The sequence below is a fragment of the Daldinia childiae genome, assembly GCF_008694065.1.
Source record: "Daldinia childiae strain JS-1345 chromosome Unknown Scaffold13, whole genome shotgun sequence".
Taxonomy (NCBI): domain Eukaryota; kingdom Fungi; phylum Ascomycota; class Sordariomycetes; order Xylariales; family Hypoxylaceae; genus Daldinia; species Daldinia childiae.
In genome coordinates this window covers 248055-264798 of record NW_022984654.1, presented here as the reverse complement: position 1 = coordinate 264798, position 16744 = coordinate 248055, and the positions used below count along the sequence as shown (strand labels likewise).

At 43.8% G+C, this 16744-nt stretch overlaps 4 protein-coding genes across 4 annotated transcripts; 3 read left to right on the top strand and 1 right to left on the bottom strand.

Annotated features, from left to right (window-relative positions):
• Positions 1-267: 267 nt before the first annotated feature.
• GL218_08517 (uncharacterized protein) lies at positions 268-1194 on the top strand (the record flags this gene model as incomplete). Its single annotated transcript, XM_033585321.1, has 1 exon — positions 268-1194. One exon carries the CDS (start codon positions 268-270, stop codon positions 1192-1194), a length of 927 nt encoding a protein of 308 aa, XP_033440476.1.
• Positions 1195-3993: 2799 nt separating this feature from the next.
• Positions 3994-4418, bottom strand: GL218_08516 (putative lea domain-containing protein; the record flags this gene model as incomplete). Its single annotated transcript, XM_033585320.1, has 2 exons — positions 3994-4154; positions 4232-4418. 2 exons carry the CDS (start codon positions 4416-4418, stop codon positions 3994-3996), a joined length of 348 nt encoding a protein of 115 aa, XP_033440475.1.
• Positions 4419-5864: 1446 nt separating this feature from the next.
• On the top strand, positions 5865-13303 carry GL218_08515 (uncharacterized protein; the record flags this gene model as incomplete). Its single annotated transcript, XM_033585319.1, has 15 exons — positions 5865-5949; positions 6039-6157; positions 6212-6563; positions 6763-6912; positions 6975-7246; positions 7301-7347; positions 7399-7450; positions 7521-7637; positions 11938-12084; positions 12138-12395; positions 12455-12627; positions 12687-12839; positions 12901-12966; positions 13023-13192; positions 13257-13303. The coding sequence occupies 15 exons, from the start codon at positions 5865-5867 to the stop codon at positions 13301-13303; spliced, it is 2208 nt and encodes a 735-aa protein (XP_033440478.1).
• Positions 13304-14039: 736 nt separating this feature from the next.
• GL218_08514 (uncharacterized protein) lies at positions 14040-15928 on the top strand (the record flags this gene model as incomplete). The annotated part of the gene is made up of 4 exons (XM_033585318.1): positions 14040-14171; positions 14228-14754; positions 14819-15730; positions 15799-15928. The coding sequence occupies 4 exons, from the start codon at positions 14040-14042 to the stop codon at positions 15926-15928; spliced, it is 1701 nt and encodes a 566-aa protein (XP_033440477.1).
• Positions 15929-16744: the final 816 nt, after the last annotated feature.

The window sequence follows — 16744 nt, the reverse complement described above, 5'->3', positions numbered from 1 at the left end:
TCTACGGCTGAACTGGTTGAATGGTGGTTATTGATCCTGAAAGCCCCACTAGTCGCGTTGTGTCAACTTTTATTGGAGATACTCAACAGGGTCGCTTGCTAGAAGGATTGCTGCGGGGGCCTTCTTATTCTGGATGTTGTTTACTCAATTTAGTGCGGCCCATGTGTATCTTGCCGAAATTAATAACGATTTTTTATATGGCGATTTAAAACTTGTAACTAATAGTACCAAACTCCAAAGCTTGTATTCGCACCATTATCTGAAACGATGGAGATGTCCGAGGAACTCTTTGTTTCCTTACCGAAAGGCTGTAAGATCTGTTATCAGACATTCGGCAACCCTTCAGACCCAGCCATAATCATTAACTCGGGATTCGGAATGTCTATGACACAAACATCTAATGCGTTTGTCCGATTGCTTAATCCACCGGACCATCCTCACTTTATTGTCCAATTCGATTATCGAGATACTGGCCGTTCGACGTCTTTTCCCGAGCCACCTTACGGAGAGCGTGCCTACACGTTCGATGATATAGTCGACGATATCGTCGGCCTTATAAACCATCTGAAGCTTGAGCGTGTACACGTAATAGGTACTAGCATGGGCGGACCAGTTTCCTGGCTAACAGCTGCTCGGCTGCCCGACATCGTTGAGAGTCTGGCTCTCATCTTCACGAGCCCGGTAGGGCGCATACAGGATGAGAAAGACAATTTGCCATCGCTGCAGATGGAGGGACACTATATACTCACTGACGCGTTTGACCCACCCACGGATAGGGATGATCACGAGGGCTGGATCAAAACATATACGACGATGTCTCTCGCCATGGCGACGAAACCGCCTACCGAAGAAGAGAGGGCCGAAGCGAGACGCATGTCCGAGATAACGTACTATCGTGAGCGGGAGAGCGGGACGATGTGGAGTAAGACGAATCATGGGGATGCGGCGGGCGTGAGATGGCCTAGGGAGGCGCTTAAGCTTGTTAAATGTCCGACTGTCGTTATCCACGGGGCTAAGGATCAACTGTTCTCGGTAGACCACGCAAAGGCTCTGAGAGATGGCGTAGAGGGAGCAACGTTGGTTATTATTGACGATTACGGGCACGAGTTGCCGCACCGGGCTCTGAAGCCCGTTACGGACGCGATCCTTGCCAACGCGAAGAAGGGAGAACAGATGAAGGCAGCTAAGAAGTAATATGAACTATATCTACTTATAGATTTGTGGTAACTATGACTGTTAAGTTTGCCGTTACGTGTAGGTTTCCCGGGAAAGATACAATAGTGAATAAGTAGTAGTGGATTAAGAAAGATAGTGTGCTTAAAAAGGGGGACAAGCGAGTCAAAATGAGAGTCAAGCTATCTGAGGCTACAAGCACTTCTCCCATTTACAAAGGCTAATGTATAATGCGAAAGAAAACATAGGTTCATAATTTCTAATAAAATATCTAACAGACGCTAAAACCTTAAGACAGCCTCAGGCACCCTTTACCGTACTACTCAGTCTTAATAGTTGCCTCCCTTACTCCTCAGGGGACCTGCTCTCCCTCCTGGTTATCCTTACGTGAAGGATTTAATCCCCTCCATATTCACTACTTGGCGCGGCAAGTCCCTCAATCCAATATAATTTGGTGTATTTCCAGGGGAAACCATTCGTCTCCTGCACGATGACGAATCTAAACATGTCGTCCAATGTGCCCGGGCAGCTACCGCAGACGCTAAACGATAGTAAGGCCGCCTCTGTGTCACCGATAAGGTCAAGAAAGCCGCTGAGATCATATGAGCTAGTAAGGACGACGGAAAGGATTGCTGTCTGGTCTTCAGAAATAAAGAGTTGGACATCGTCGACGAATCTGACTTGGCGGAGATGATCTATGATCTGGGTACGGTTGTCCTCAAAGTAGCGTTGAGCTACCTGGCTGTCGTACGACATCTTGATAGTAGGTGGATTTGCTCTAGGCAGTGGTTTGTAGATAGATAGGTAGGAATGGGGTTGGTGAAGAAGTGTTGGTAGAGTTTAACAGGGAAGGGAAACAAGAAACCGGTTTATATAAGTGTTAGGTAGCAAAGCTTTATGCTTGTATCAATCCGTAGTCGGATCTGATTCACGTAGTCTATGTAAACTTACATGTCACGATGATTCATACATAGGTGTCTACCTAGGTATTGATTCAACGGAATATATGTAAAAATAGTGACATAACAGCTTCAATGGCCTGATGAGCCCTTAACAGCATACATGTGTTGTAGCATCTCACCCTTCCCCAGTTATAGAAATTCCTAATGACGCTGGTCTTTTAAGTTAACCTCTTATAGACTTCTCCACATGCATACAAGTATTTGGTCAAATATCTGCATGACTTGGTTACAGCTAGACTTATGACAGGCAACCGTCTCATAATCATATTATTACAGATCGTTGCTGATAGAACGAATCATAAAAACGACTCTAAAAGAGACATGATTCACGTAGATATCATTGGAGCTATTCACCCGAAAACTCGATATTTCCAAAGTCCCCCACGAACGTATCACGGGGCTTAAAGACCAAGTATGGTCTATTGTGGGTTGACGAATAAATATTACATAGAAGAAATTTACTTTGCTGGCCTACTCTAGCTTGAGTAAATTTACTAGGAGTGGCTTTAAAGTCATAATACTAAAGAGTATTAGTAAGGGCTAGACGTAACTCCAACTACGCCGTGGGCTTCCCAGCGCATCCATGGGAGCCGAGAGGAAAGGCAGCGAAAGCGTCGTCTGTTGCTTTCCTTGATGCTGTCACCCCTCCTCTGAATTTGTAAGGGTTAACCAGTGTTCTGGTGCGTATTTGAAAGGATTGGGAAAGTATTTCTATTTGATCAAGGTTGTTAATATTCATGAAGTTTAAAGGATTACACTTTTGAAACTGCATCAAGAATAATTGACAAGAAGCGAATAAGAAGTATATACAAGATACGAGCGCACGCCCACCTTGTTATGATGAACCGAGTAAGTATTATCACCAACCACCGTACCCTTAGAAATGACATGGCCATAAATTATAACAGGTCCGTTTCCCTTTTCTTCTAGCGCTAAATATCTCCTGAGTGTCCCTAATAATGGCGGAGACATTCTCAAAGCTTCGTTAATGGAAGCTCGAAGATTCCCTCGGCAGATAACAAATATACTTATCTACGAAGCGTCGACGCATAATAGAAGACAACGAGACCGGCATTCACTGATACATAATCGCATTTGTGGGAGTTTTTGTGGCGGGTTGTACGAAGGGGTCTTGGGCCTCTAGTGTAGACCTAACTAGTAGCTGGTATAATAACGGCACCAAGTTACTAGGCTAGTGTACTCACTATAATAAGTATCGTTAGATTGTGTGTTATAATAGATGTAGTTAAGAAGCGAGCGATTATAATATTAAAAGGGTAGATTATAGCTCCTCCCCTAAACGAGTAGCATATAAAGGCTTGTTTTGCTAGCCTCGCAGAGTTAGTTGGTAACCCTGTTAACTATTCCTAACATTCTCCCTGCAGTAAAGTATATCCAAACACAGCCCATTAGACATAATGATGCAACCAAAATCCCGTAATAAACTTGGACATACAGACGCATGAACCCCCTTTACATAAGTCCTTGTATCGGTTATATGGTCGTGCCCGGCCACGAATCTACGGCGACTATAAAGCTGCCGCTAGGTGGTAACTGACCTTATTGTGAACTATCATAATTAAATTAGTTGTTCAACTAAACTACACCCGTTTTAATAATATTGTGTAATTTCCAAGGGAGAATGCCAAGGCTGTATTACCAATTTCTCGATTGACAGTGCACTTGAATTTGCTGTTGAATGAAAAGTATTGCTAAATTGAATTAAGCTACGCTTGATAATAGCTTAGCATTTCGTACTATTCAAACCGTATTCAGATAATCTCATTATCATACAGACATACACACCGGACAGTGTACAAGTGCAGCATTATGGGTGTCCTCCAATCCATTTAAATTCTTACAAACTTCCCTTCACCTTACCCTCAGCTTCTTTAGCTGCACCCTTCGCCTTGCCTTTTATCTCTTCGGTTTCGCCCTTCACTTGGCCACGGATCTCCTCTGCGGTACCTTTTACCTTGCCTGCGTCTGCTTCGCCTTTTACTTTCGATGCGAGGTTGGCTGTTTGAGTATCACCAGTTAGCAAGACTATCACTACTTGAATAATAACAATATGAAGTGATGGTAAAGATTCTTACCTCCCGCATTGATACCGTCAACTAATTTGTCCGAGACCTTACGATCTACTGTTTTTAATGTGTCCTTGGCAGTTTCTGTGACTGACTTTTGTGCTGCGATGCTTGTGCTAAAGTGTCGCGGGGCGGGGACCACTGCAATTCTGGAGGTGGTGGCTAGACGGCGAGCTGTAACTTCGAGGAACGACATGATGATAATGGTTGGTTTAATGCTTGTGCGGATAGCTCGATTTATGTTCGGATTGAATGATTCTTGCTTTGGAATGATTTAAGTAGGTAGTGTTGCAAATATAGACGATTGTAGATTTAAAAGTGAAGTATGAATAGAAAAGCGGTAGAAGATATAATAACGTAGGCAAACAAGAGCTATAAGAGGGGATTGGCAAAGATGATGGTTAGTGATGTCATAATTATATTCATGGTTAACATCCCAACCAATTAGCCCAAACATAATTCTAGAAGGGGAAATAGCGCGGGGTCTAGGCGTCGTTCGAAAGATCGTCGTATGCGTATATGCGTATCTTTGCGCCCCGAGGTAAAACTTCAGTGGGGAGTGACGTCTTAGATGACCTTACTTTTTTATCTTATATATATTTTTATATGTCATTTAAACACTTTATAAATGACGCCATAGTGCATTGAGGCTCTTCACCGATTTATCAGAGGTATACATATGTCCAAGTACCTCTTACATGATCTTGGCTCATACGATGAAAAGAAATATGAAGTTAGAGAAATGTACGGATTACATAGGAGTTCGACTGACACTTGGTACGTGCACTCAAACAAGTCCCCTCCATCTTTGAATTGGTTAGAATATCTATAATATAACAAAGGCTACTCTGGAGCTAGTTGGCACCCGGAGTGATAATATCATTATTTACGAGGTGACATTGAAATTTATTTCACATCATGTTCTTTCTTATATAGTACATAGACATATATATGGGCATATGGTTAAAAGCCTTGTTAGAGCTTCAACGTTAGTTAGTTGTTCTTCTCAACTCTTATAAGCCTATCAGCTACATTGCGCTTCATATGCATCACCCAAGAATATAAAATTGTAATGATGATACCAAGCTAACAGGTTAAAAAGCTGCATAACGGACATAATATTGTCTTTGAGCGAATAGCACCCCGTTCCGGAAATTAAACTCATTGTTTATTCTTTGTTATAATATGTGGTTACTACAAACGGCCATTCATTATGTTGCACTTTATAACCATCCGTGAGCTTGAACTACTCTACTTAGCTGTTTACAACGAATTAAGTAAACACATTATCTGTTTTTTCATATCCTAATTTTATGAATTTTAGTTTAATCAACCGTAAGTAATCACCATGGCTAATCAGGACGATGGACAACCAAAAAACTATCATGAGAGAATTCAATTGCAGAATTACAAGTTCCGAATGTTTCGAAGGCATGGCTGGACATTGAGTTGGGATAAACAATACATAAAAGATAACCGACAGTATTGGTCACAAGTTCAGGTGCCTAGGGTCGGCCCCCCGCCCATCTTCAATGAAGTGCCCGATGCGTGGAAAAAGAGACGATATCACAACCCTTCAGCAATATCATCATCGAAGCCAGATATAGAAAACCCACAACACGATCATAATGCAAACGCTAATATGGCAAGAGATGCATTGGCAAATGCCAAATATTACTTTGGTTCCACTCTATTGCGTTACCAGAAGGTCTTAGGTTACGGAGGTCGTGAGTAAACCTTTTGAAGATGGAGACGTAGATCTGGTTTATAGCACTATATTTAGTTGAGTGGCTACTAACCTAAATAATGACGGTAGTGGGATTGGCACTTCACTATAGGTATGATGGTCAAGCGAACCCTAAAGACATTGCCATAAAACTCTCTCTCGGGTCATGGGAATCAGACGATTTGCGGCAGGAGGGAAAAGCTATGGAAGTAAGGTAAACTCAATATAAAATTACATATGCGGATTGCTTACAATATATCCAGGCGATGATGGGAGCAGTACATCTCGTTCAGATCATACCCCCAGAAGATGTTGGTAGACCACCTCTACCTCGATTCTACCCGAGACCAATGTCGGACGACTCTTCCGAGGAAGAAGACTCCAGCGGCGATGAAAGTATTAGTCAGCCACACCGTCCTCCACGGATTTCCCGTCATCTTAGGCCCGAAGCGGAACTGCGAGCACGGATACAAGGCCACACCGATCGCTATAGGACGTGGTATTACCGTAATGCTACATTAGACTCTAGGAAGGATTTCCTACTCCTCGAGTATATTGAAGGAGGCGATCTCCGGATGCTGATTAATAAAATATCGGAGGCGACCACATCAATTGGTGGAGTCACACCAATCCCTAATAGAGTACTTGTATGAACTATCGAGATCCCCCCTTTTTTTCTTTTTCTCTTTCTGGCTTATCTCCTAAGGTTATTGTTAGAAGTAATTACTAACTATCGTTATTATAGTGGGCATTATGGCTTTGCTGTAAGTTGAGATACTCTATAGGCAATGCTTTTGATTTCTAATCAATGTAGTGGTACGTGGTTGTGTAGGGATGAAATATCCTCCTCGTAAATTCCACCCCGAGCGGTTTGCCAGGAAGGACCTGATTGAGGATGCCCCTCCAGCTCGCAAAAGGTGGAGGGCTAAGAACTGGGTCCACTTTGATATCGACCCGACTAATAGTAGGTAGTCCTTCTCTGGAGCTTCCGAGGCATTACCAGGTAGCTTATGATTATCTATGTAGTTTTTGTTGGAAATATTGAGCGCCCGGAATTGGACGAGCCGGAATCTCCTGCTGAAGAGGGCTCATCTTCTGGGGAAGGATATACTCCAAGGAATGCGCCTACAGCAACCTTGAGTTACTTCTCAGGAGTGTTACGACAGTTGAACGTAAGAATAACCCGCGGAGAACCGTCTACGGGCCAAGGTCCTGACAAGGGACCTCTTAAACGACCGTATGATGTATATCATAGAGACAGGGCAGACGGCGAGCATTTATTTATCCCAAAACTAAAGGTGTGTAAATCGTACCTAGGAATGGTTACATGGCTGCTAACCACCAACTGATAGCTCGCAGACTTTGGGTTAACGGAACAAATTAAACCTTATAAACGAAAGTAAGTGATACCTAATTGATTTCATTGATAATGCTGCTGACAGACCCATAGCGTTTACTATATGAGAAGGCGAGCGGTTGGCAAGGGTTCATTTCTCTCGCCTGTAAGTTATCCGCTCCTAGTTTCATAGTTTCTAGAGCATGTATGCTAAGTCGAATACTACCTATCTACAGGAACAATTCTCGGCGGATTGGGAAACAATTCCCGCTGATGTCAATGGAGCAGAGGCAGGAGAAAATGTAGTAGCGGGGAGCTATGGCTCGGCAACGAACGTATGGGGCATCGCATTGGTAAGTACCTGATTCATCTTATAGATCATATAGTTTGCTTCTTCATCTAATTCTTTGCAAGACGATGTGGATTATCATAACCCAAAAACTACCACCAGTACCACCTCAACCTCAGATACCACCGGGAGTATTTGTACCAGGCGGGAAGCGCGCAACGAATATCGACGATATAATTAGAGAAATAAATCCAAACTTACCAATATCCTACTGCACATTGTTAATGGACGGAACATTTAATCACGTCGATGAAGACCTTAGAAAAACACTATATCAATGCATGTACCACAACCCGACTTATCGCCCGACGGTTGAGGAGTTGCTAGTTCAAGCACGGGCAGGAGTTCAGAAAGACTTCCCTAACGAGACCGACGCTGTCGTCAATAATTGGGTTAATAGATTCGTACTAAGCGCACCGACTACATAAAAGGTAGATTTGGTAGAGGGATGGCATGATAGACATGGAACGGACATAGAGCTGAGAAGAGATTGTACGATATTTTTGTATATGATTATTATGGAAGGATTAAATACCGTTTAGATATATTTTAATACGATTCATAGATCGTCGATCGTGATATGGAAATGTATTTACTTGTCAGCCCTGCGTCGATCGCTGACGCCGATCTAAACGGCGGATAAGCCTTGACGGAATGTGCTTTCTGGGGTCCGTATCTGCAACACAGGGAGTATACTCGTAGCTGGTTGAATTAAGAATTGTCTGAGACAGGAAGAAATCGTTGGGTTTATCTAGCGAATATACGCAAGCTAGAAATGATAGTAATATGACTGGTTCTACATCCTAGGTAGTTATATGAGGCTGAATGTGTTGGATTGGTATCTCTTAACTAAGCTGATGGCTGACACGCCGAGAAAGGTAGTATATAGCGGGAGTGATGTCACTGGTGAGTTTTATTTAGCAAGATCTTAAAGATAGAACAGACCCTTTTTCTTCTTCCAGCTTGGTTGTAGAAGTGATCTCTGGGGTCTGTGCGTGGGGAATGGGGGGTAACCCCTTAACTTACATATACCTAAACCCATGTTTCTATGTAAAAGCGCGGGGGTTCCGAAGAGGTGGGATGGTGTGGCTTGATCCTTTTTCATCCCAATGATACCTTTCGACGTCAATCAACAGAAAGATAAGTCCTTCAGGTATAGAATACTTGTTGATAGTCCAAGAGCATGAAGCCAAGTTTTGAAATAAGTACCTTGATTATCAGCTAAGCATTGTTATTTTGCGCGTATTGACGACTCGATGGGTATACATACTTCAATTTCTCCCTTCTCCGCCCTACACCGAGCGTGGCTCGAGTACGCCTTCGCATGATGATGTAGTGTCACGGAGATGTTAAATCAACCTAGCCACTTTGATGACCGTCCAGTGTTTATCTAATATTAATAGATTCGTTAGCATATAGTTTTTGCGCTGCTAAGTATCTGCGGGAGTTCGGTCAGAGCCTGCCTCTATGCCAATAATTCCGTATTGTCTACTTCATAACATGGCGTTTTGGCGAACTTCGGTGATTATTAACATGGCGCCGGCATAATCAGCACTAGTAAAAGTTGACAGCTACAACATATCTGCGTTTAGTAGGTGCTGATGCAAGGCACTCAGCTAGCAGCGGGAACGATCTACAATGTGCCGATCTTAACAGGGAATAATGATCCTAGGAGGATCATGCAGAAGCCATCTGCATATGCGATCCGGCCAGGAAGACTGTTTGGATACCTTCCAATAGCATTTTACATCTCTATTTTCTGTGATTGCCATGCTGAAAGTATTAGGCGGTTTAGGTAAGAACGCGACTCGCAGCCCGACTCTCAGAAGTCCGTCATGGAGTTCAGTTTATTTAAAGGACATTCGTCTTCCTCGAAAATCCAGATTTCTTGTGGAGTTATAACACCATAACGACCTCGTATGAACTTGATTTAACCAAATCATATTTTCTGCCTCCTTAAAAACCATCAAATATAACGATCCCAATATGAAGACCTCTACATCCTTGTTCTCCGTCATTGTAGGCATCTGCTTTGCAGGTGTCCAGGCTGAACTACCTTACAACATGCCAGAATGGCGTAAGCGACCCTAAGTCGTCCAGTAAAGTTAATGAGCAAACGCTAATAGAGAATAATCAGGGAGAGGAGCTAGTCCCCCTATTATCCCGTCAGAGCACCCAACATGGCAATACCCTCACCACCAACCTACTGGTGAACCGCATCACCCTCATCCGACTAGTGTTCGCCTACCTGGCCATCACAGACCGCATCCCACTAGTTACCCTCAACCCACCGGAACTACCAGTCCTCACCAGCCCTGCAAGACTGCTGCTGACTGTGCATACCTCTCTTGCACGCAGCAGATGCCTCGAAGTGAGCCCACATGCGTCCAGAGCCGGGTTGCAAGGTAAGACTCTCAACCATTAACCCCCTTTTAATTGATGTTACGTAAAAGCTAATCCTCCCTAATTAGGTTCTGCTCATGCACAATACCAAAGGCGGAATAAGACAATAGGAATAAATAGGATGGGGACTCGGTCACTAGGTGCTTCCTGAAGTATCGCCTTTTCTTAGACTTGCTGGTTGGGTGTTGTGCAGTTATGCTTTACTTGTTGAGTGTTTCGTCCAGTTAGAAAATCAAAGATTCAAGGACCCTCCGAAGTCTGGAACTTATCTTCAGTTCATAGTGATATTACCGAGAAAGCTCTCATGATGGATTAGGCTTATTTCTCCCTGCTCCTAGTTGAATATATAAGTGAAGCTCTTGCATTGAATCTTCTAAGCGCTTTTAAAGTTTACAGCTTAATGGTAAAAACGTATAAAATACACACATAAGCGTTGAAGTTTTATACTTGAGATTGTAGACTTATGTTCTTTATGATCGTGAGAGGTACATAATGAATATTTTAAAAGTTGCTATCGTGGCTGAAATCATACGTAGGAGACAAATATTTATGGAATATCATATGCTATCGGGTCAGTATACGAGGTGTATTAATATTTGGAACCCTGTTTACCGTGGAATATAAAAAGATAGCTTCATAAGCTTTACTAAGTCATGCCCTTGGATATGAGAACAATCCTACACAATTCCTTTTAGGTTATGAGATTAAGATTTATATTAGTTAAGGGCTGGGCCTGCGTGGATCATACCTTCGGTAGGTAGACTGGTGTGAATTTCGCTAGTTCAGTTGCGCTTAAGGGCCAATTGATTTGGGATTAGTACCATCTTGCGCCTACATTAATATATTAAACGCTCTCTTATTAAGAAACGGTTTGAGTCATGTGGTTTATTCTTTCGTATATCTTGGTGGTGATTTCGTCTGATGAAACTAAAGGACGGCTACCTCGATTCATTTTCGATAATAAGTGAAGGACTGGATTTGTGTGCATAAGATAACTCGATATTGTATCGCTTTGTCCTAACTAATGAGGTATCTAGACTCTCAACTAAGCCGATGATACCATAGAAGCTTTTCATCATCACATAAATTATCCTTCATTTATATCGAATCGAGACTTATCTATGTTCTATGATAAGAAACGATACACTCGAGTGTACCCTCTTAGTATCTAGATGTCCACCTTGCCGACGAAACTTCTATCGAATCATTTGAATATTGGCATTATTAGAGATTTCTTAGATGCAGCTTAGACAATCCTCTCGAGTTATATTTCTATTTTTCATTCTCAAAACCCCCCCTAAAATCGTATGAAATGATAAAGATGACTACGCGTATCTCCCAGCCAAGACTGATGTAAGGATATTCCCAGGCTTGGAATCACTTTCTGCTTTGACGCTTGGTTCATATCTTAAGGTCTTGATTGGTCCGGCCTTTTATAAACCCCATGGGGCCTCGGAGGCTATAATGAACTGAGCTCACCCTACTCCGGTTAATATCAATCTTGACATATTCGGAATATTGGGAAGAGCGTATTCAACCCATTTCGGCAGTTGGAAACAGTGCTAAACTATTTCCAAGTTGCCAGCATCCATTTTCCCCTTCTACAGAGTAGTACTGAACCAAGGACTGGTCGATTTTGCTGTGATTAGAATGTGGAATACAACCAAAGTCTAAGCCTCATGGGGTCACCACCTTATATACGTAGTGTTTATCGTTCTATTATTACTTGATTTACTAGGATGGCTGACCGGGCAGTTCTTTAGGGCTACAATTCCGAAAATAAATAAAAGTACTGGGCCTGCCGCAACCCTCTTGCCTCGTGGTCTTCCCCCGCGGCTACTACTCTTATTCATACGACGATCGCCGGATAGTTGACCTAAAGTCCAGTGAACAAGATGCAGTTAACCTCGCTCGCCGCGTTGGCATTAGCCGCGCCAGCAAGCGCGCTTATTCGATTCTCATGCTCTCAGCTTGTGGTTGACCGTATCGACCCATTGGTGAATCCAGGCATGGCGCCCTCGCCGCATCTACACCAGATCATCGGCGGAGTAAGTTATGGTTGGACGAGCTAAAGAAGTAAATGTAAAGCTAATCGACGTAGAACTCGCTTAATGTGACTATGGACCCTACTAAGGACATGCCTGGCGAATCCACTTGCACAACCTGCCAGTTCACCGAGGACACTTCCAATTACTGGACTGCGGTTCTCTTCTTCAGGTCTCGTAACGGCACCTTTAAGCGTGTGCCTATCCGACCTAATGTCGGTTTCGACGGCGCCGAAGGTGGTATGACCGTCTACTACATGCAGAACGGCTTGGCCGACTACCAGCAGCGGTCCAAGGTCACCGCTTTCAAGCCTGTAAGGCTCTCATTGTCCGCGAATATCGAGTGTTGAACATATAGAGCTAATTAGTTTAGGGATTCCGTATGCTTGTCGGCGATGCGATGGCTCGAACTGCCGAAGACGCCAACAAATACAAGCAGGTTACCTACACCTGTCTGCAAGACATGAACACTCGTTTCCCCGAGACCAAGAACCTGCCCAACAAGCCGTGCCCGGCAGGCATTATGGCAAACATTCGCTTTCCAACGTGAGTCGGCTACGCATATGTATATCGAAGTTGTTGGATAGTCATCTAACATATAGTAGTTGCTGGGATGGAAAGAACCTTGACACCGTGGACCACATGAGCCACATGGCATACCCAGCCAGCGGTACTTTCGACTCTCAAGGGCCCTGTCCGGATAGTCACCCCGTACCTGTTCCTCAGCTCATGTACGAGACTATCTGGGATACTCGCCAGTAAGTTCGCCTTATCATAAACTAGTTATGTTCCATTTAGTTAATTATGGTTCCTATAAAGATTTAACGACCCTAACGAATGGCCCGAGGATGGGTCCCAGCCCTTTGTCTGGAGCATGGGTGACCAGTAAGTAACTCGCATCCTAAGCAATGTCCAGAGAATTTGCTGACGCAGGCTTCCAGCACTGGCTATGGTAGTCACGGTGACTATCTCTTCGGTTGGAAGGGTGATGCTCTCCAGAGGACCATGGATACACCCTGTTATGTCACTTGTCCTACATTAACCACACAGTCAATTGCCAACCAGAACAAGTGCAAGATTGACAGGACTGTCCAGGAAGACATCGATTCTTGTAAGTCATCGAAGAAACTTCAAAATGGGGAATAATTTATAATAATTGCTAATATCATGATTAGGGTTGCTCGAAATCCCTGGAAGTCCCGAGATATCAAAGAAATATTAGAGACAAGGCGTGATAGAATATTTGGAATAATTAAGGCGCGCGTGTTTGTTAGTGTTTGTTCCTAGGTAGTGATGGACAGGCCATGCATCCATCCGCCTAGGATAATTTCAGCTTTCGATACCGCCATGTTTAAATTGACAAATCCGGGTTCCGCTATTGATCCCGGGCAATCGAAATCGAGAGATTTATAATATGGAGCCTTTGACTCGCTAGAAATAAGAGTCCGATTATATTCCTATTTTAGATGTATAAGGCGATATTTACAGCGAAGTCCGCGGGGTAAGTTCAGCTGTAGCCTGTCAGATGCAACCTGATCAGTGCACCATCGCGTACGTATTCGTATAGAGACACGCTACTACCCCTGAAATTTCCTTGTGATCTTACATTTTCCCTTTCAACAACATATATAGGCTCCACACTATATAATGGTAGGTAAGGGATTGAAGTAGAGGAGTCTCTATTAATATAACGAGGAACTTATATACGCAAGGAATGGCAAAAACAGAAGTTCAACCGAGAGACCCGCAGATCTTTACCAGGTAGACACTTTTACATAATCTAACTATATATTATTAAACGACTTCCGCAAATACTATAACTAACTCTAGAATAACTAGTTAGCTATCGAATAAGTTGGTGAATACTTTGGGTATCTACATCCTATATCCATGGCTGCATCTCAACTCGAGATACCCCTACATCTTCAAGACTCCTTGAGATCGCTTGAGGGCACAACATGATGGCGGCTAATGTCGTGTTACCACTTGTACGGGGCATTTACGCCCTGCTCGCCGTTATTGTGCTACGCTTCCTGTATAGAGCATACATCGAACGGGGGCGACTAAGAACTTTGAAGGCTCAAGGAATTGTGAGTTCGACTAACTACCAAGAGGAATAGCAGGATATTAAACTGATTCATTTAAGCCCATATTACCACATTCGTTACTATTCGGCCATCTCCCCGTCTTCGCAGCCTTTCGAGCGTCTAATCCTCCAGATGTTAATATATATGAATTCTATTCTTGGCTCCTTGCAAATATCGATAAATACTTCCCTGGCCATACGAGATTACCGCCAGTGGTTTATTTGGATCTTTGGCCCGTATCAAGGTCTCTTGTACTTATATTTGACGCCATGGCTGCGGCTCAGTGCACGCAGGTCAAGAGTCTGCCCAAGGACCCGCTTCTCCCCGAATACATGGAGCCGCTGACGGGAAAATTGGATATCGTTTCGACGGAAGGGGAACTATGGAAGAAATGGCGATCGATGTTCAACCCTGGTTTCAGCCAACGGAATCTTACAGCTCTGCTCCCAGAGCTCATCGAAGAGGCCCAGATATTCGCAAATGGGCTCAAGGATCAAGCTGGTCAGGGAGGAGAGTGGGGATCGGTATTCCAGCTCGAGAAAAGGACGATTAACCTGACTTTCGACATTATTGTGAGAGCATCTGTGTTAGTATACCTACCTAAGCATCACAATTCCGGTTATATACTTCGATACACTGACACGAGATAGAGATCTACGATTACATGAGCAGTCAAACCCATCAAGCAGCCCATTCAAGACCGCCCTAGTAGATCAACTTCAGTTGATGGGGAAGTTGTCAAAATCTGCAAAAGCCTTCCATTCCAGCCAGCTTCTCTGGCATCGGAGATCTATTGAGCGAAACAACCGCACCATGCGCGAGTTTCTACTTCCACAGATAGAAAAAAGGCTACAGTCAGACGTCAACGCCAGCCAAAAGAAAACAATCGTCGACCTCGCTATGAAGTACATCGAAAAGGAAAATGCTGGTACTTTCGGAGGAAAACCCGATGCTGAGTTTGTCGATAGACTCGTAGCGAATTTGAAGGCGTTTATGTTTGCTGGCCACGATACGACTTCGTCGACGATCTGTTTCATGGTGAAGATACTGCAGGATAATCCGGACTGTTTAGCGAAACTCCGGGCCGAGCACGATTCTGTCCTAGGTCCTGATCCGGAGAAGGCTATGGAGGTTTTGATCGCATCACCTCACCTCTTGTACTCGCTCCCGTATACTTTAGGCATTATTAAGGAGACTCTAAGGCTGCATCCGCTCGCTGCGACGGTTCGTGATAGCGACAGTATCCCAGGATTTTCAGTCAGCGTACCAGGCTCGCCTACTAGGTATCCGATGGAGGGGTTTGGACCTTGGGTGGGTGCACCTGGAGTACAGCGCAATCCCGATTATTGGCCACGACCAGACGAATGCTTGCCAGAGCGCTGGATGGCCGCCGAGGGCGATCCTCTTTATGTTGCTACTAAAGAAGCTTGGGTGCCGTTTTCTCTAGGACCGAGGAACTGCGTTGGGATGGAATTGGCGATGGTCGAGTTAAGATTGGTCGCCATATTGATAGCCCGCACATTCGACATTGAGGAGGCATGGGAAGAGTGGGACAAGAAGCAGTGAGTACTTCAGTCTAAACGATTATCTTCCTTGTGAATATGGTTACTAATCCAACTACTCCTAACAGAGGTCCCAATGCTACGCCTACTCACATTGTAAACGGCAGACGCCTCTACGGTGTCGGGAATGGACCAGTCCACCCGAAGGACGGTATGCCAGTACATGTGAGGCTACGAAACCATAAGCTATCCACTTGAGAGTGACAGACTAGCTTGTTCGTGATGTATAAATATGACGATCAGTTTCTAGATTTGAGGATCTGATTGTGATTAATAGTGTACCTAAATTCAGTCATACCTGTTATAAATTAAAACGTTCGCGGAAATACGTAGTTTCTGCTGAAGCTACTTGTAGCTGATTCCGAGTACGCATTAGAAGCCCCCTTTGTATATTAACACTAGAGGTTCACTAACATCTCGACCGGCTAATAACTGACTAATGCTAGTGGTATCAATCGTATCTTGGCAGATAGACGACCTCAGCAGAAGCGGATCGTTGGCTTAGAATTGTGCATATGGCGTCATTAGTAAAGAAGTAAATCCCGTAATAGAGAATATCCAGAACCACACTGACGAGTACTAAAGTGGAATTTGAAGATCGGTTAATATATAGGAGCGGACATGGGGAAGCTCGATCTGACCTCTTGGTGATCCGTCTTTTTGACCCCCACGTCGTCCTAGATATGAGATGCTTAGCGGGGTTTAAGGAATTGCAGGATCAATATGTTTTATCATGTTAGTTCGGTTTAGCCCCAGGTTATTACTAAAGTCGATAGATTCCACGCCGTGCGGCATCCTACTAGATTTTTTTGGTCAATCTTACCTTACTCACAGTTACGGGAACTAATAGAGAATTCGTGGATGATACTAACTATCATGGTTGATGCTAGGTATAGTAACCCGCGATCCTATCGAAGTCCTACATGTGACGTATATATCTGGGATAGATATAAAGCTCTAATATGTATCACGACTCATGTAAGCCGCCTCTCGGTGTTATTAGAGGGTCAAACT